The sequence below is a fragment of the Tasmannia lanceolata genome, unplaced genomic scaffold, assembly GCF_043159265.1.
Source record: "Tasmannia lanceolata isolate RefF3 unplaced genomic scaffold, GAP_Taslan_0.1 ptg000003l, whole genome shotgun sequence".
Lineage (NCBI taxonomy): Eukaryota > Viridiplantae > Streptophyta > Magnoliopsida > Canellales > Winteraceae > Tasmannia > Tasmannia lanceolata.
This window is the reverse complement of record NW_027518680.1, coordinates 13,662,004-13,681,530: the sequence shown is the minus strand read 5'-3', so window position 1 is coordinate 13,681,530 and position 19,527 is coordinate 13,662,004. Positions and strand designations below refer to the sequence as shown.

General features: G+C 37.9%; 1 protein-coding gene across 1 annotated transcript; it reads right to left on the bottom strand.

Annotated features, from left to right (window-relative positions):
* Positions 1-2,422: 2,422 nt before the first annotated feature.
* Positions 2,423-5,266, bottom strand: LOC143861355 (acid phosphatase 1-like). The gene is made up of 3 exons (XM_077372283.1): positions 4,846-5,266; positions 2,764-2,973; positions 2,423-2,667 (listed from the first exon to the last, which is right to left on the bottom strand). Exons 1-3 carry the CDS (start codon positions 5,226-5,228, stop codon positions 2,493-2,495), a joined length of 768 nt encoding a protein of 255 aa, XP_077228398.1. The 5' UTR covers positions 5,229-5,266; the 3' UTR covers positions 2,423-2,492.
* Between the last annotated feature and the right edge of the window lie 14,261 nt (positions 5,267-19,527).

Below are 19,527 nucleotides of genomic sequence, written 5' to 3'. Positions count from 1 at the left end.
TCATAAAATCTAGGATTCTGTCATTCTTTCATAGAGTAGTTAGGAAAATCTGTTCCGAACTACGGATGGCTTGATCCCTAGTTGAGGGCTACGTAGGCAGCTTAGGCTTGCAGCTGGCATCCTGAGTTCAGTCACAACTTCAAAAACTTCCCTAACTTCAAAACCTTTCAAATCTTCCAAAAATACAAAAATTCTTCGAAATAACCTTGCAAACCATTTTTAAAAAGTTCTTCCTATAGAGTTAGGAGTCTGTCCTGGATAGGTTGATGCTGTGTGTGTCTGGTCATGTGAGTGTCCCTAGAGTTAGGAGGCCTCGAGTCGTGGTCGGTTAGACACTTAGTCGAGCCGATGGCTAGACTAGGATGTATTTAGATATCTCATTGTTTTCCTTAAGACGACAGCCTAGTCACACATAGGGTGTAGGGCCCACCTGCATTAGCTAAGGCATATAAGGAGTCCTAAAAATTATCATTCACTTGAACTTAAGTAATAGCGCAAGAAGCTTTAAAAACTAGTCGGGTTTAGTGGATCGAGTCTAGGATAGCGGTCCTAGATGGTCAGGCATTGTAGTTTAGAATAGGCCGCTGAACTACGTTGACTCTGATTCTTCCCAAGGCCGGGATACGTAGAGCAGCCGAGATGGATGGCCATCTTGGTCCGAGTCAAGTATCACATTAGAGTCTAGGGTTTGTCGTGTCGAGTCGTGTGTGGAGTCGTGTGGTGCTGTGTGTTTTGCTGTGTTTTCTTACTTTCATGTACAGACCCTATACCTTTAGCTTTAGCATGCATGTGTTTGCCCATCGGAACTTAGACACCAATTAGGCGTGACACTCATAACCTAGCTATTCTTAGGTGGCACGTCTTTCATGTCCTCTTGTGTGTGCTTATTATTCATCTCCGAGACATGCATGATTAAGATCTTTTTGAGAATTGTAATATTCCTGACTATACAACAAAACTTGGAGCGAAAAAAAAAAAACATTGGAGCGCAGAAATCATTTCCCTTTTTTAATTGTTATGACTTCTTTTTTACACTACAAGGGCTGTCCCAAGCAAAAAAAGGGGGCAGATACATCACTTCCTCATCTAAATCATTTAGTTGTTGAGAGTAAGACAGATTACAACGTCTGTGAGAGGAAAAAAGAGAAACTGACAAAATGAGTGTATTGGCAACAACCTCGAAAAAAGGGGCGCATAGGTTCTCACAGGGGCCAATTATCAATGCCCCTTTAAAAAAACTTTTCTTTCTTTTTTCTTTTCTTGAAAAAAAATCCATTTTGGTGGTTTGTCAGTGGACACCCCGTTTAACTTTTACAATAAAAAAAGGGAGTGATAAATCGACTCCCATATATCTTAAATCGAGATTATATGATGCCCCCATTAAGAAACAAGGGTGGAGAGAGAAAACTCCTCGCCCATGATTTCCGATCTAGCAAAAAAGTCAAAAAGGGGGCTTTTGCTCGATCAAAAATCAAAGGTGGGAGGGGTTCTCTCTCACCACCCTTGTTTTTTGACGGTCGGGCACCATATAAAATCTCTCTTAAATCGACCCCTCATTTTTCTATCTCTCCACTTTCTCTCTCTAACCCAGAGGAGAGAGAAAGACACATAGGGAGTCGATTTAAGATACTTGGGAGACTGATTTATCACTGCCCTTAAAAAAACCCCATTTTTCTGAAGAAATGTTCAAAGCACATTTAAAATGCATTTAAAATGTATTAAAGGCGTTAATTTGGACAAATTTCCAACTTTGCCCACACTATGTTATGAAAATGACAAATTTTTAGAAGTGTATTTTTTGTGTTTCCGGTTTTTTTAGTATATATTTTTTATAACCAATACACTCAAAGTTTTTCTAGTCCCGTGTTTTTTTTATCCGAATCACGTTTTGCTAACTATGATCCTCTCATGCCCTCTCAATTAACTCCCACTCCCTCTCCCTCTCCCTCTCCCACCCTCTATGGTCCTCTCTACTCACTTGATAAACTAGCATTCCGTGGAAAAAAAATTTCATGGCTGTCAAAATGGCCTTAAATCTAGGCAGTTTTTCCATCCATCTACATCTATATACATGCACTACTGCATGAATCAAATTTCACAGCTCAAAGAGTTAAGATTTCACAGTTCAGTAGTTGCTTAGGGATTTATTTTATTAGTAGACCTTTGCTTATGCAGGTGGTATATAGGGATTTATTTTATAGCATTTTGAGTCACGGGTTAATTATTATGGATGTTTATGGATTTTTTTGGAATATTAAATTTGTCTTCCGCTAGTTGCTCTGAGAATGGAATGTGGTTAATTGTTTTGGCCTTGCATGCCCAAGTGGTCGATTTTGTTGGAGGGGCATGACAAAAGGTGCAAATCTAAACTTGACAACAAGACTAGAAGCACACAAGAGCAATGCTCCTTTTTTATTTAGGCAAATCTTCTCACAACAAAGTTACTACAGCTAAAATAAAGCATCAAATGACATAAACCAACAGAGGCAATGTCAAGCAATGTAGTACATAGGGTCTGGGACCTTGAAGGTACGATTTCCAATGTTGCTTCCAAGAATATCACTCCATTGATCCCCCATATTCCCCAGAATTCTATACCCTTCTTCCACAAGGTTGCTCCTCTGCCCAGATTTGTACATTAGAGATGTTCCCACATCACTTAAACCTCTGCAAAATATTACCACCAAAAGCAATATACATTGTTAAACAGACACATTGGCTAAGCTTAGAGAGAAAAAAAACAATGTAAAGAGAGAAAGAGACCTTAATATGAGCTTCTCGTAGGTGTGATATCCAACGTTGTTGAGATTGGTGGCAGTAATATTTCGTCGTGCTTCATTTCTCCCTGTTAAAAAGATGATCTTGAATCCCTTATGGACTAATTTCTGGTATAAGTTTAGGCTCTCTGGTAATGCAAGTGCTTTTCCCAGAGCTACCCATTCATTGAAACTGGTTGAGTTGTATTTCTCCACCCTGAAATTACAAGCAAACCCTTAGGATGACCCCACAAAGAGCACACTATTCACCGCTAGGCAAAATAGAAATAAGGAAAGATATCGTTTAGATCCATCTACCTTTTAAAATATAAGGTGCAGTACTACATTATTTTTATAGTGTATAATCACCCAGTACTACATTTTGTTGCGGGTTCGGCTATTGTCTTTAAACACGTTTGGAGGTCAGCAAACAAAAAAGCGGATGTGTTAGCCAAGCAGGGAATTGGGGGGGGGGGGAGGAGTATTCTCTGGTTCGATCATCTTCTCCCGTAGTATAATTTTGTAATTTTTGTTGTCTCTTTTCTTTTTCTTTCCTGTTTCTTCTATCTTGTTTTTGTTCTTTGGGTTGCCCCTTCTCGGGTGCTCCCTTTCATTTAATACAAATCGCTATTTCAAAACAAAACAAAAAATCACCCAGTACTACCCATTCTGCCTCGAGATATTGCAAGATCTTAAATCTCAATGGTCGAGGAAAAAATCACATTATGGTAAGCTTGAAGCCCGACATAGGGAACTAAAGACAACTGTATATTCTTGGCTTCATCTCCAATGGCTAAATCACTTTCCTTTTTTATTGAAGTCGTGAAATTTTTGGTTTCACAAGTAATAAATTCACCCTTAACTAGGATTAGTTCGCCCCCTTTTACAATCATTCAAGTGATAAATATGAACCTTTGGTGAGGCCTAACAAGTGAATTGTATAGATCTTTGAACACGGTAGACCCCACTTATACTTAATCTCACTTTAATACTCTATTTGATCACGCACCCTTAGTGGGGCACAATAATGAATGGTGTAGATCTTTGAGCAAGGTGGACACTAAAAAAAGTTTATTTTGTCATTAAAAATTACTTGGGCCCACTCGGTTCAAAGATCCAAATCGTTCATTTGTTAGGCCCCAACGTAAATAGGCCTTGCAGATAAAATCATATCCATAGGATGATCCAAACCCTTTGATCAACCTCTAGTCCTCTACAGATTGGAGTGTTAGGATCATCATTTGGAGATGATATTTGGGAAAGGCCTACTTACATTGGGGCCTATGAGGCAGCTTTTTTTTTTCCTTGTTTTTCAGCCTTTTCTAATCCTCTACTCAGCCCTCACCAAATCCTCTCAGGTCTTTCCCTCTACCATCCTTCCTCACCAATGCCTAAACTATTATTCCATTGAAAAAAGGCTGGTGATATTGGCACTGCCATGTTTAAATAATTGCACAAACTCAGCTTATCTCCTCCTTTTTAATTGGCTTTTGACAGCCTTTTAGGAACTGTAATAACCTTTAACAGCTGTTTAAAACATAAAAGACAAGCTGGGTCAGTTCATTTATCAAACAAGCATGGTAGTGCGTTAGTGCCAACATCATTAGCCAAACAAAAATCATGGTTGCCAAACATTGCCTTAGATCTAAAATATGTTATTATTAAATCACCATTGACTCAACCGAGTTGACTCAACTCGACCAACTTCCGAGTCTAGCCGAGTATGATGGAAATAGTAAATCAAAATTAATATTTGTATTATTTTGTGGAAAGTCTATGTAGTCTTCAAGTTAGTTATTCTATGTGGAAAATGTGAGAGAAGCTTTAAGGGTGAAGGCTTAAGGGAGAACAGGTGTCGTAATCTCTTGTTTTGATATATATATATAAAGAGTTCTTATTTTGTTGTTATACTTGGTTTTTTGGTGGAACTCTATACGTGCCCTTTGGCCGTATATCTCCTAAGCTCCCTTTCCATTCTCTTACGATCACAACATGCATAATCGATCCATGGAATTGGGGACAACAGTTTCTAACCCATGAGAGAGAGAGAGAGAGAGAGAGAGAGAGAGAGAGAGAGAGAGAGACTAACCCAAATCCATGGTGAGCATAGTAAGGTAGATTAGAGAGTGTAGTCTCATCAATGTCGAAGATCCAAACGTCTTTGCCATCACCTCCGAGTTTCAAGCTTTCAGCATAAAGAACAGCCTCATTTGCCACTACTTTGGAGTCCTTACGGTAGCGATCACCCATCATGTAATTGCCTATATAGGTCACACAAGACTCAGGAACTGTCTCCCAATCCCGAATGTTGTAACTCTCTACAGCAAGTCTCCAGCTTTGGCACGAGACACCATCGGAGTGCACAGCTCCGGTGCCAGTGACTGACCGGAGAAAGTTAATTGGAAGGGACTCTCTGGCTTGTGAAACTGAAAGGGATGTTGAGAGGATAAGGAAAAGAGCAAGGGCTTCCATGACTAAGGAAGCTATGAACCTCTTGCTTAACTGGAGATTTTACAAGTGGCTCAGCTCGTATCTCTTTTGAGGCTCCTTATAGGTCCTTTATATAGAATTTGAGGGACCTATAGAAAGCTAGCAGTAGTGAAAATGATATTGCCACTCGATAGAACTAGGCATGTGCAAAGTACCTCATTTCTGGTCAGCGAGATTTTCTATGATGTGAGTTCAGTGAAATCCAATAATTTTTATAAAGTACAGTGGGGCCCACTTTATAGGATGATCCAAACGGTTCAATTGTTGGGGTAAACTTTTTTATGGGCTACATTTTTTTTATGTGGGGTCTGAGTGAATGAGTTGGTTGGACGGTTATGATCATCTGAGCGTTTAGATCTATGGTAGGACCTACCAGATGATTTTGATAGACCACCTTTATTTGTATGAAATTACCTTAAAATATGATCTTACAAAGCTTGATTATAGCTGTCTAAATCTTTATTTTTAAGTCTAAATCTCTATTTAGATAGAGGAGTTACCGATTTAGGAAGATTGAAATCCCACAAGTAATAAAAGGAGTCTTCAAACTTCGTCTAGTATTTACGGAAAATTGGTCGAATTAGGCAAGTAGATGCCTAACTCCCCTGGTTTGAAGAAATCCTTGATGCAATCAAGGAGGAATTGGTTTGGAAATGAAGATCAAACTGTGACTTCCAACCTCTAATCCTTCAAATCCATGAAAAGTAGCAAGATCCATGAAAAGAAGCTATTATTGGAAACTACATTACACGTTTGGCATATTGACACCAATATTTGGGAATCATTCTATTGGAAACATGTAATATTGGCACATTATAGAAACCTGTAAGGGGATTGCACACATTATAGAAACCTCTATAGATTCGAGGATTAGGATCATCCTACGGAGATGATCTAGGAGCTACAAGCTATTTATGCTGTGGGCCAATAAATGAACCGTTCGGAGTATCCTATGAAGTGGGTCCCACATTAGCATTTTGGAAAAAAATGGACTTCACACGTGGCAAATAGCAGATAAAAACTCGTCCTGGTAAGAGATTTCTAATCCGCCTTAACACAAATGAACAAAAACAAAAGAGAGAAAAGAGAAGATGATGGTTGATTCGAGGCAACTGAACCTCGCTCCTAATGGTTTGATTCGAGAGGAACTACAACTCTCTTAGAACAAAGTTTCCTTTGTGCTGTAGATTTCTATTTTTCTGCATATTTGTTAATATAAACTTCTTAAATACAAGCATAAAGGTAGTGCCACATAACTACCCAAGTAACCCACTTACATAACACTTAATAAGTAACTAACACCCACTAACAAGACACATCATCAACAACTAACTCCCACTACGCTAAACCCATAAGCCCTAACTACATAATAACTACATTTTAGTTAATCACATATACACCAAGTAACACATGCACATATGATTCCTTCCCCCTTACAAGTAACCTTGTCCTCAAGGTTTATTTGTTAGAGAAAATATGTTATTCCACCGGAGTCCCCAATCCTAAGGGACACAATTTTGTTGAACATCAGAATTGACATCAGACCTTCAGGTTCTTCATAAAATATGATTGTGATCTTTCAAATCTCACTTTGGAAATATGTTGTGCTTAAAGTTGAGAAGAAATAGGATTTTTCATTATCATCAATTGTTGCTTTTTTCTCCGTCCGAACATCAAAATCTTCAAGCTTCAGCCTTCCTCCATCTCTGCGTATTTCCTCCACTACTATGCTGATTTTTTTCAATCCACAAATTGTTGATGTCCTTCCATCATTTTCAAAACCAGTGCTTTTTAATCTCCTGCAGATCTTCATGTATGGATTCCCACAGCTCTGAAGACACATCAATGGCACAGGATCTACCACTCTGATACCAATTTGTCACAAATAAACAAAAACAAAAGAGTTATATGTTATATGTGCATGTCAGTAGGGTTAATTATGTGGTTATATGTTATGTGTATTAGGTTGTGGATGTTAGTTGTTGTCTATGTGTTGTGTAAGTGGGAGTGGGGTTTGACAAAACATGGGTGAAACACTTCGTTTCGCCTGCGACAGCCGTCATTTTCTAAAAAACCATAGTTCGTCTAAATCTGACCAAAATGAATGGGAAGAGCGGTACCAATCTCCATGAAGGGGCAACTACAGTCTCTCCCGATGGTCAGACTTGCCTAAGTTTGCCCATAACCTTCATGAAGCTCGGATACGCTAAGATGCTCTTCATGCTTCCAAACTTCACCTCGCCGAGCTTCAGTAAGCTCAAATCGATGACCCGTTAAAGGTCAGTACTGAAGGATCCTCAAAACCAGAAGTTACTCCCTCAACCCCATATCATGGCCTAAGAGAGTGGGGGCAATATGTTAGAGGCAAAATCAGTACCTCCCTTGGATGGTCAAAACGTGGTGATACTCCCAGATTAGAAAGGGAATCTATTGGAGAAGGATATATCCGGACGGATCCTCCCATCCCTATAAATTAATAACGTCCCCAACTAAGGAAGTCAGCCTCACCGAGAGTTCTACTGGAATAGGGAAAGCTTCTTAAAAAGTTGACTGCTCGAGATAGAAATCCTCCCATGAAGGGAAACTTGATGTTTATCTCTAAGGAAACCACCACGCTCAATGGCACACATAACTGGTAACACTCATCTTCAATCTTGCCTTTCATAATATATCATTTCCTCATCTAAATCATTTACAGTTTGGGTTTTCATAATTAATGCTCCATAAATTTATAATCTCTTATATCCTATTGCTAGATCAGGAACCGACATTGTTCCTAGGTTGGTAATTTATAATCTCCTTTTCTGATACTTAATAAAGAAAAAATAGAAAAAAAATCTATTGATATAAGATATAAGAGAGTACCTTCTTAGAAAATATTGTTCAAAGTATATATACTTTACAATACTATATGTAGGTATAACATAGGAGGAGGAAGAGAAAAAAGAAAATAAAAAAGAAAACAGGTGTCAAAATTCACAGATCCTAATAGCATTTCATACCATTAGCATTCTAACAAGATCGGAGGGTGTGTATATACATTATGTTTTTAACCAAAAGAGTGTAAGACCGTCAACTCATCTCTCCAGCTCGTCTCTCTCAAATGACAAGAAGTATAAGACCGTTCATCTCTCTCTTCCCACTCTCTCTCTTAGTATTAGAAGCTAAAAAAAATGAAATTCAAGGGGTGATGAGATTGAAATCAAAATCGGTTGATAAACTTATTTTCTAATACTTAATATGCTCTAATATTTATATAAACAGGAAAAAGGTTTCTGAGGTATCGCTTACCCTGAGCAGCCCTCTAAATACCCTATCTCCCATAGTTGGTTGACTCATCCACCCCATTAGTTTTGTAGGTTATAGGTAGGATTATGTTTATGGTTAGGGTTAGGGTTATGGTTTATGGTTATGGTTATGATTAGTGGAGGTTTTCAAACAGATGGCTAGAAATTATTTGGGTTATGGTTATGGGTTATGGTTTGTTAGGAACACCTAATCTATGTGAGGTTCTATAGAATGAATGGGTTGGATGAGTGAAGCTACATGGAGATGGTGTTTTATAAAGGGCTGCTTACCCTGCACGATATGTCAGAAACCTCGCCCCCATATATAAGAAAAGGATACCACTAGCAATATAAAATATAAGAGCCCCAACTGTACATGCGAATCAAGACAAAATTTTCACTGTTATGACTGATAAAACCACAACATATCGCCCTACCTCTGAGAATCGGGTAGAAGAACGTATTGCCACCGCAGTTAACGGAAAAGTTCTCGAGGATGAAGAGAGAAGATATGTAAAGAGCAAGTTACATTGTGGCCCAACAAATGAACGGTTTGGATCATCCCATGGAGTGGTCCATACAGTACTTTATGAAAAATACTGGACTAGACAACCATGCAACATATAAAGGGAAATGTTATCAGCACTACTGTATTTTGATGAGGGCACTCTCACTTTATTAAAAGTACGGCATGGCCCTCACCATAGGATGATCCAAACCGTCCATTAGATGGGCCACAACCTAAATAGACTGTGCCCCAAAAATTATTTCCATAGGTTGATCATAACCGTCCGATCTATAGAGGGTTAGGATCAACCTTCTAACATTCAGATCAATTACCTATAAACCACGTGCATCAGCTAAGCACGGGGGGGGGGGGTTCCCTAAACCAAGATATTGACCAAGACTAAAAAGAGTGGAATTATAATAAGGGTGATGAGACCAAGATGGAGATGAAACCAAGATATTGGCCTCGACATGAAGGAATGGTCCTCATGGATCATTGGAATTGGAACAAGTTTTTTAATTTATAAAGTGTATTTCACATCAACCCTAATAACTAAACCTTGGATGATTTTGAGTCCAGTAATAGAAAGAGGAGGAAAAGCAATAGTAATGGAGAATTTATATGATGGGTGGCCGTGAAAACACTTGAAGTCTAAAAAAGTAGGTACGGCCCACTCCATATGATGATCCAAACCATTCATATGTTTGGGCACAACGTAAATAGGTTGTGCCCCAAAAATCATTTCAATAGGATGATCCTAACCCTCCGATCTGTAGAAGATTTCATAAATGATTTTTGGGGCACTCCATATTCAGATCATTTTAGATCGGAGGGTTAGGATCATCCTATGGAAATGATTTTTGGGGCACAACCTATTTACGTTGTCCCCAAACATAGTAATAACCAACGATCGAGAGTTACTTTTGTCATTTTAAAGTAATGAAAATAAAAAAAGTTAGGAAAGGACGAAAGTTAAGAAATACTTTTTCCAAGATGGGGTGCAGATATCACCTCCCTATAATAATTTTAAATAATTTTATTATTTTTTAACTTTTTAAAATATTTTTTTTCTTCTAGAGGATTGGTTATTTTATCAAATTTTTTCATTTAAAAATATTTTTTCTCTTCTGCACTGAACTACGAGGACAAGAATAAAGACAAGAGATTTAAGAATTTGAGATTTGATAACCTTATTGCCACGTGATTTTGAAATATGAAATCGGAAAAAGATATAAGAATTTGAGAACCCAACATGTTTAGGTACCAATCTTCTTAAATTATTAAGATTATATCTTTTTCCATAAATCACGTGACGCATGTGACTTATCATCCCACAGAAATTTTTTGGAATCCATCAACTTGGATGCCGAAGTAAAATCGATCCTTATTTGCATATAAAATTTTCTTAATTTAATCTATTTACAAATGTGACATTTAGGTCATGTTTGGCTGCTAGGAATTTTTTTTTTCATGATAAATTGCTGTCTCCAAGTGGTGGGAAAAGGGTAGGGAAGTTGGCGGAGGAGTGAGATTTGAGAGGGCACAATTAAGAAGAGCCTGAGAAGTGGCTAAAAATCAGGAAAAAGTCTATATGATTTTGAGTAGAGTTTTTTATTTCTTGATTTTTTTGCTATTTCTTATCGCTTGGAGACACTAGTTTCCTATTTTTTGTTTTCTGATTTTTAGCCGCTTCACCCTCATCACCACCATGAAAAAATACTCACGGTCGCCAAACATCCTTTGAATGGGATTTGCTAAGGTCCATCGCAAAAGGCATTTTACGGTTGGTCTGTCGCATGTAAGACCATCCACCTCGTGAATGGAGATAAAAGCTGTTGTCTCCATTCACGAGGTGGCTGGTCTAAGGTGCGACAAACAAGCCGCGAAATGTCTTCTGCCATGTACGCTAGCACTTCCCACTTACAAAGTTGCCTAAAAAGACAGCAAACTATGGACTTCTTCACATGTAAGAAAAGAGACACCTCCAAAAAGTCAAAAAAACCAAAAAGGGAGGATGATAACTACACTTTCTTGTTTTAACTCTGTCATGCCTCTGTATTTAACATATTTCTCCTTGGCTATTAAAGGCTACTTTAAGCACCAAAACCTACATTATTGTCATAAAAAAAACGTGGGATTTCTTTTGTCCTGTCAGGTAATTTTTTTTAAAGGGAAAAAAGACGATGTATTAACAGTTTGGGCACCTTTGGCTTCCGGGAATTGTTTTTCATGATAAATTGGGCATCTTCAAGTGGAGATGAGGAGGAAGTCTGCTAAAAATTCGGAATCAAAATCGCTGGACCAGTGGAGAAGTTGTTAAAAAACCAGGAAAGGGAAAAGGTTGATCCGGTTTTGAGAAGAGTTTTTGGTTTCCCAATTTTTAGCAACTTCTCCTCGCCGGAGACACTGCTTCCGCGATTTTGATTCCGGATTTTTAGCCGGTTTCACTCTCATCTCCACTTGGAGACGACCAATTTATCATGAAAAAACAATTCCTAGCAGCCAAACGGGCCCTTTGAGTTTGATTTTACATAGGAAATGATATTGGCACCAAGAGTAAGACCGATTGAAGGAAACGACAATGAGACCGCAGCATGTGTTGAAAAAAAAAAAAAATAATAAAAAAAATCAGCTTTTCGTGAGTTTTCTAAACCAATGTGGTTGTACATTGTCACACCCCAAACCAGGGTCGTGGCCAGGTGCACAACAGCACCACACGCCCATGACTCAACCGCACGAGCGCGAGGCTATCCAACCACATCGTTTGTATCAATTGTATGCAGAGCTACAAATATCTACATTAGTTAAATTAACCAGTCAATAAAAATAAATCTCCATAAAGTCACCATTCATATCACTTCGCTAAGGATAGTTAAAGAAAATTAAAATTTTGTCACAGTGATCTTAAAGAAATAATAAATATGATGGTAGTCCTATCAGCTAAATTTCTCACTCGCCCCCAAGATTTCCATAGTGCGTCCAATTTAGTACTTAGGATCTGAAATAACATAAGATAATAACGGGGTGAGCTTAACGATCAGCAAATCAAATATGTGCATAAAAGTAAAACATGATTAAAACATTTCAAACTTCCAAAGTCATTTGTCATGGAAAGAGATCATAACTTTTGAACAATTAAACTGAACAATATTTTCCATTCAAACACTATGCAACAAATCACTTTTCCCCAATAGCCTTCGACCACGGTCAGTGCCACAATCCCACTGACAGGTAATGGCCTTAGTCTAACATGGCCACGGCCAGTGCCACAATCCCACTGACAGGTAATGGTGTCGATCTAACATGGCCACAGCCAGTGGTACTCCCACCAATAAACAAAGCGTAAATTGATCGATCTGTGTGATCACACGCCAGTGCCACAACCCCACTGGGAGGTAGCTAGGTATCCTGTGTAGTTCAAGTGCATCAACCCCACTGGTAGGTAGGCTACCTCAATACGTGGCTGGACTAATGGCATACATGATTCAAATCAAATCACAATCAACCCCAACTGGGTCAAAACATTTCCATGGAATCTCAATATGCAATGAAATCAATAATCTCTCACAACAAAATTCGCACCCATGCTCATCCTTAATTTACAAAATAAAACATGCTGAAAGATACATCAGAATTCATGATATGCAATAGACTTTTTATTTTCTAAAGGGATTTGCTAGCCTCCGCAGAAAACACCTTCGCACCCGTCCTTTCCATCCTGAAGGTCAAAATGCGTTAATACAATAAAAGATGAGCATTTACCCAAACATCCTCCTTATTCCATGCACTCACATGTAACATCATTCTTTGTTGTATATTTCACTGCTTTACTAATATCATTCTTCATTGTGTTTCATTAAAGATCAATAGCATCCCAAAACTCCATTCCAAAGTCCAACAAATGTGAAAGGACCCACATTCGGAAAATCTGATAAAGTTCGATAACCTCAATAAAACCTATTCGTTAATCGTTATTCAATACGCAAGTTCAAAACACATTGAAAAAAAATTCGATCAGCACAACCACTACTTACATCAAGAAAAATGAGAAAATTAGAAAGAAACCCCGCAATGGTTTATCATTTCCGTTCAATGCAACACGTGAAAACCCCAAAAGACCCAAATCATCAAACAAACAAAAACCCTATTCTTGACCGTAATCCGCTTTCTCTGTACCTCATCGTAATACAGAGAAAGGCAGAAAGCGGCATGCCAGCCAACACAGTGGGCTCCAAATAAGGGGTGCAAAAAAAGTTGGGTTGGGTTGGGTTGGGTCTGGTTGAGTTCGGGTTCGGGTTGAGTTCGGGTCGCGCTTAGGATAAAGGTTTGGGCAACCCGACTCAAGTGAAACCCGACATTTTTTATGAAAATTATTTTTTCTAAGTTTAAAAAACTCGGGTAAGGTCGGGTTGAACTCAGGTCCGGTTCAGGTTGGAAAAAAAGGGTTCCTTGGGTCGGGTTGTGTTCAGGTTGGAAAAAGGGCTCCTTAGGTCGGGTCGGGTTGGCCTCAACTCGACCCGAGTTGCACCCCTAGCTCCAATGTTTGGTCGATGCTGATTGTTCACATGGTTGGAGTGGGCAATGTCCATTTGATTACCCTAGGCCCTTATTGGATTGCAGGAATTTTGTGAAAAAGTTTGGAAGGAAAAATATTCTTGTAAAATATTCAGTGGGCCATGTCCATTTGATTACCCTAGGCCCTTATTGGATTGCAGGAATTTTGTGAAAAAGTTTGGAAGGAAAAATATTCATGTAAAATATTCATCCCCCTCCCCACCCCCCAACGGATTATTGGCTAAAAATTAAACGAAATTTTGAGCCAATAATCAGTTGGGGGAGCTCACAATCCGGTTGTAACAATCTGAAACAAACATGGCCTAAATCGTGTTGGCCTCAAATTTAGGCCATGTTCGTTTAATATTAAAACAACCGATTGTGAGTGCCAAATTGATTATTGGACTCAAATTTAAACATAATTTTGAGTCCAACAATCGGTTTGGCACTCACACTCGGTTATCACAATCTGAAATGAACAGGACCTTGCATTTAATTTTGAGTCCAATAATGAGTTGCACATTACCGATACTTAGTCCTTTGTGAATGTAATGATTATAATTCCTCTAAAGACTCAAGCAATATTAAAAAATTTCAGATTAAAAATTAGCGTACGGTGTTTTTAGATATCGGTGCCCTACATTCGGATCTAGGACGCTCCTTCGGATTTTTTTGGCTGCATCACGATCTGAAATAATTTCAAACCTTAGCATATGGATCCAATGGACATGGCTGGGATCCAACTATTGTGCCTAAATCTTGTCCATTAACGTTTCAATCCTTTGGATCCACAGCACTATCAGGGTCCATTGATACCCGTTGATCTCAATTTCTCGTTTTGTTAAAATAAAGGCTAGATTTAAGTATAAATAATGGGGCCTACTGTACGAAAAGAAAGAGGTGGGACCCACCTTATGAGATAATCACAAAGATAATGGCTAATTTAAGATAATCAAGACCTTATAAGATTAACGCCTTAAAGTCGTTCATTTCAGAATGCATTTCAATTGCTACATGGACTTGTTCAATGACGCTTTTGTTGGAGAAATTTGATGTAGTAGTTGATCAGAAATGAGAAGAAGATAAGAAGATGCTGCAAGGTGTGTAAACATTTTCCTTAAGACGATATTCAACCCTGCCAGTAGTGTGCAAAGGGGATCACGAACTCGCCTCCATGATACAATGAAGCCCGGTTCCAAACTGATTGCTTGATGACGTTCTGCACTGAACAGAATCAAGCCTGAATCACCTTTAGATTTTGCAAGTATTTGAGACCCAAGCGTCTGTTTCTGCAGAACAAAAGAACACTTGAAAGGGATTTGTAAAACAGTAAAATAAAGACTTTGAAGGGGATAAGCCTCCACGATACAATGAAGCCTGGTTCCAAACCGGTTGCTTGTTGACGTTCTGCACCGAACGGAATCAAGCTTGAATCACCTTTAGATTTTGTAAGTATTTGAGACCCAAGTGTCTGTTTCTGCAGAACACTTGAAAGGGATTTGTAAAACAGTAAAATAAAGACTTTGTAGGGGACAGAACAACAAAACACTTGAAAGGGATTTGTAAAACAGTAAAATAAAGACTTTGTAGGGGACAGAACAACATAACACTTTAAAAGGGATTTGTAAAACAGTAAAATAAAAACTTTGTAGGGGATAACAGAGAGTGAGATCGCTTCTGAATTCTTTAAATAGAGCTTTTGGTGTCTTTTTACGTTGAAAAACACCCTTTCTGGGCATCCTTTCAGTTCATGACTCTACCGCAGTTCAACCCATGGCTATGACCAAATGTGCACCATAACAAAGAAGAGAAAAGAGTAAAGCTTTATAAACCCAACTCTTTCTTTCTTTACTTCCTATGTGGGACTATCTTTTTCCCATCACTTCTACACTCACAACTAAAAAGCAACTTTTTCGAAAAGAAGGGTTTTTCTTTTCCAATACAACTTTAGAATACCTTTTACATATACCATCTTTTGACCCAAAAAGTAAGATTTTGAAAATCAAAATCTAACATCTTTTTATCTCCCGTTGATGAATCGCTAGAATATACGACAATGTAGGGAAGACTCATCTCTCACACTTTCACAAATTGGAAAAAAAAGAACCACTTGTATTTTTCCATGTTAGAAATAGACTTCTGTCTAGCTTTCAATATTTGTTGAATGTTCTAGTACGTGATTTTTTTGTTTGAGGACATAAGACAAGAAATTTATACAACCCCAAGATTAATAAGGGCAGGCAAAGTACTGGTGGTGGTGACCAATGACTCAATGATCTAAACCATTAATTTATTTTTCCCCGTCATGCCCCAAAAATTTTCTCAATTAATTTCCCAATTGCTTTGTAGGGGGCAATTTGGGTCGTCATGTCGCAATTTGGGTTAGGCCGGGTTGTGAATTTGCTAAAAAATGAATTGGCCTCCACCGAAAGTTGACCCAGTTTTATGGTAAAAGATCAAGCAAAATTCCCAAAAATTGACCTACGATCCTTATTTGGGGTTTGTTAAGAGAAGCATTACATTTTGAGGCCTAATGTTGATCTTAGGATCCAATCCTATGTTGAAGTACATCGACTTAGTTGGAGTCCATTGAATTTGCATGTTGCAAAATACAAATATTATTAGGGAAATGATATCACCCCAACCATATTTTGATAATAAGTGCGGACTGACCTTGTCCTATATGCTTAACCAAGATGTTGTTAACAACCTTTGATAAGTAGTTAAAGCATATACGACAAGGCAAACCTTTTCTCTATTTTGCTGCCATAACATCATTTCCAATTTCAATTCTTAGCATGTACAGAATTATTTTTTTCTTCTTTTGTATGATGTTGCTGAGAAAATTCATCGGGTGAATCCGATTAAGTTGTGCATAAATTAATGGAAAAGTAAAAAACAAGAAGCAAACCACAATATGCATACCAAGATTTTACGTGGTTCGGCCAAGATGTTCACATCCACGGGCGAGAACACAATCTTCCACTATGAGAAAAACAAAATTATAAGAATTACTATCGATTAACCCAAGCTCGCAATCCTTTCCTTGCCCTCTCACCCAAGATCGTACAAGAGAGTACCTGCGAAAACCCGAAAGATGAACTTTAGAGGAAAACCCGAGAGGAACCCAAAAAAGAAATCCTCTCTCTCTCTCTCTCTCTCTCTCTCTCCATGTGCTCGCTCTTTACAATCAGTCTTGTGCTTAGGAAATGATCATACAACATGCCCGCTTATTTGAATGATTACACTATTCATCTAGTGGTCCTCGCCGTAAGTAGATTGTGGCCCAAAAATCTTCTTGAGATCGTAGCCCTCTGATCTACTTGGTGTAAAATGGATAGCTTAGAAAAGTCATTCATTTACCTCTAAAACATGTGGTAAGTGGAATATTTGAAATCAAATACTTCTCTTAGTTTACTCTGCCCATTAGAACAATGAAAATTAGATCATACAAAAAAGTAGATTCCTCTGAATGGTTTACCTTGAAATAGGTTACCCTCTCGTATTTACCCTCATTGGAATAAATACCCTTGCCTATCTAATAACTCATTTTATAGCGATATAATTTGTTGACCATAAATTCCAACTATTAATTAAACTTATATCCAAAACTTAGGCCATGTTTGGCAACCATAATTTTTTTTTTTTTTTTTTTTTTGGGATTTTTGCTGATTAGTCCCTACATGGCAAAATAATTGCTAATCAGTACCTAAGAAAAGCATATTAGCTCAACAGTCCTACTGTTAGAAAATATTTGCTAAAAGGTTCCTACTTTGCAAATAGAGTCGTAACGTTTGAATGAATTTTGCAAATCAGGTCATGTCATTTGTTTGTGACCAAAATGCCCATGGTAGATTTCTTTACTCATAAAAGACCAAAATGTCCTTGTATTTAAAAAGATAAACTACCTTATAAAAAGACCAAAATTCCTTCTGTATATACTAGCATTCTTATACATTAAAAGACAAAAAATATGGGCCCTACTCTATACATGGGCTCGGGTGGAGATCGTGGGACCTACCCAATCATAGCATTCTTGGCCTTTGCATAAAAAATGAGCCCAACCTATCACAACATAACTACATAAGCTGTAAAATTATGAACCCTACCCTATACATGGGCTCCACCCCATAGAAACATAAGGCAAATTGGTGGGCCCGACCAAATGCATGGGTTTGAGTTGACTTGGTCTGGCCTGCCTTATCAAAGCATATCCGTGAGCATCATGGGTATTTTGGCCTTTTTAAAAGATAAATTTCATCTTTTCATATGCGACGACATTTTGGGCTGCTTAAGAGTTAAAAAATCTACAATTGGATATTTTGGTCATAAATACGACTCTATTAGCAAATTGTGGAACTAAAAGACTCTTTTTGCAAATAAAGCAAAGTAGAAGACTTCATTTGCAAAAACCCAATAGAAATGGCAAATTTATAACACCCCCCCCCCCCCCCCACCATTTTAAATTTCCCTTCCAATATTTTCAGGAAAAAAAAACTAGGAAATAAGCAACAATATTATCTCTTCTAATATTGACTTTCCCTTTGACATTCTCCCTTCTTCTTCTCCTAAGATTAGAAGCCAAACCCTACTTTTTATTCGCAAAACAAAAGTTCGGAAAGGAAAATACTCTAAAATTTCAAATTTCTTACACACACAAAAAAAGGTAAACTAACCCTATTCAATTTTTCAATTAGGGACCTTCGGTTAATGATGTTATCCGTCTAAATTAATCAGACATAATTCCTCAATGAAAAAAATTTCCATAGAAATAATTTTCCATCAAAGATATTTTCTTGCAATCCAACCAAGATAGGAATTTCTTATAAAAGTTAAAAACAAAAAATATTCCTACAATTTCTTACTTTATTTATCTATGAAGAAAAGATAACTCAAACCGACCTTATTTAATTTATTATAGAGGGATTTCAATTTATTTAATTCCTAAAATGATTTTTTTTGTTGGAGTTATTTTTACGAGAATATTGGAAGAGATAATATTGTTGCTTATTTCCTAGTTTTTTTCCAAAAATATTGGAAAGGAAATCAAAAAATGCTAAAAATAATTAAATGGGTTGTGGGGTGAATTTGCCATTTTAAAAATTTTAACGGAGAAAATTGAAGTTCGTGAGTTTTAGTAGGGCTGCAACTCGGGTCGGGCGGGTCGGGTTTTGGAGAACCCAACCCTACCCGAGAAATATCTCGGGTCGGGTCGGGTCGGGTTTTTTTTCGGAAAACCCACGATTTCCAAACCCGGCCCTACCCATTATAAATCTCGGGTCGGGTCGGGTCTTTTCACGTTGACGCAATTTTTTAAGGAAATTTCTTGTTTGGCAAGGCAACTCAACTCATAGAAGCAGAAATTACACTCACATCACACTTGAATCAAACAATGATGTAATTACACTCACATTACACTTGAATCAAACAATGCTGTAATCAAACAATGTTGTAATTACAATCAAACAATGCTGAATCAAACACTTGAATCAACTCAACTCATAGAAGCAGAAATTACACTCACATACAATAACAGTGGGTGCGTGGGTTTTCACTTCTAACTTTTAACTAACAATAGAAAAAAATGTACATACTATAACTTATGTAACTCGGGTCGGGTCGGGCCCCTTCAAACCCGGCTCGACCCGAGATTCATGCGGGCTTTTGAATGCTCAACCCGGCTCGACGAAACCCATGAAACTTGAACCCAACCCAGGCTATTTTCGGGCCGGGTCGATGCGGGTCGGGTAAAACCCGGCTCGAGTTGCAGCCCTAAGTTTTAGGGACCTTTTGGCAAATATTTTCTAAAAGTAAGACTGTTCAGCTAATATGCTTTTGTGAGAGACTTATAAGCAATTATTTTTGCCATGTAGGGACTAATCAACAAAAATCCCTTGTTTTTCCATCCATCTACATCTATATAATTCACTAC

Bases quoted from the DNA above. Each gene is read 5' to 3' on its own strand.
- LOC143861355 (XM_077372283.1), bottom strand. From the start codon at position 5,228: ATGGAAGCCCTTGCTCTTTTCCTTATCCTCTCAACATCCCTTTCAGTT. The intron at 2,974-4,845 runs GTTAGTCTCTCT...TTGTAATTTCAG, and splicing joins TATGCTCACCATGGATTTGG to GGTGGAGAAATACAACTCAA. The intron at 2,668-2,763 runs GTCTCTTTCTCT...AATATTTTGCAG, and splicing joins TACGAGAAGCTCATATTAAG to AGGTTTAAGTGATGTGGGAA.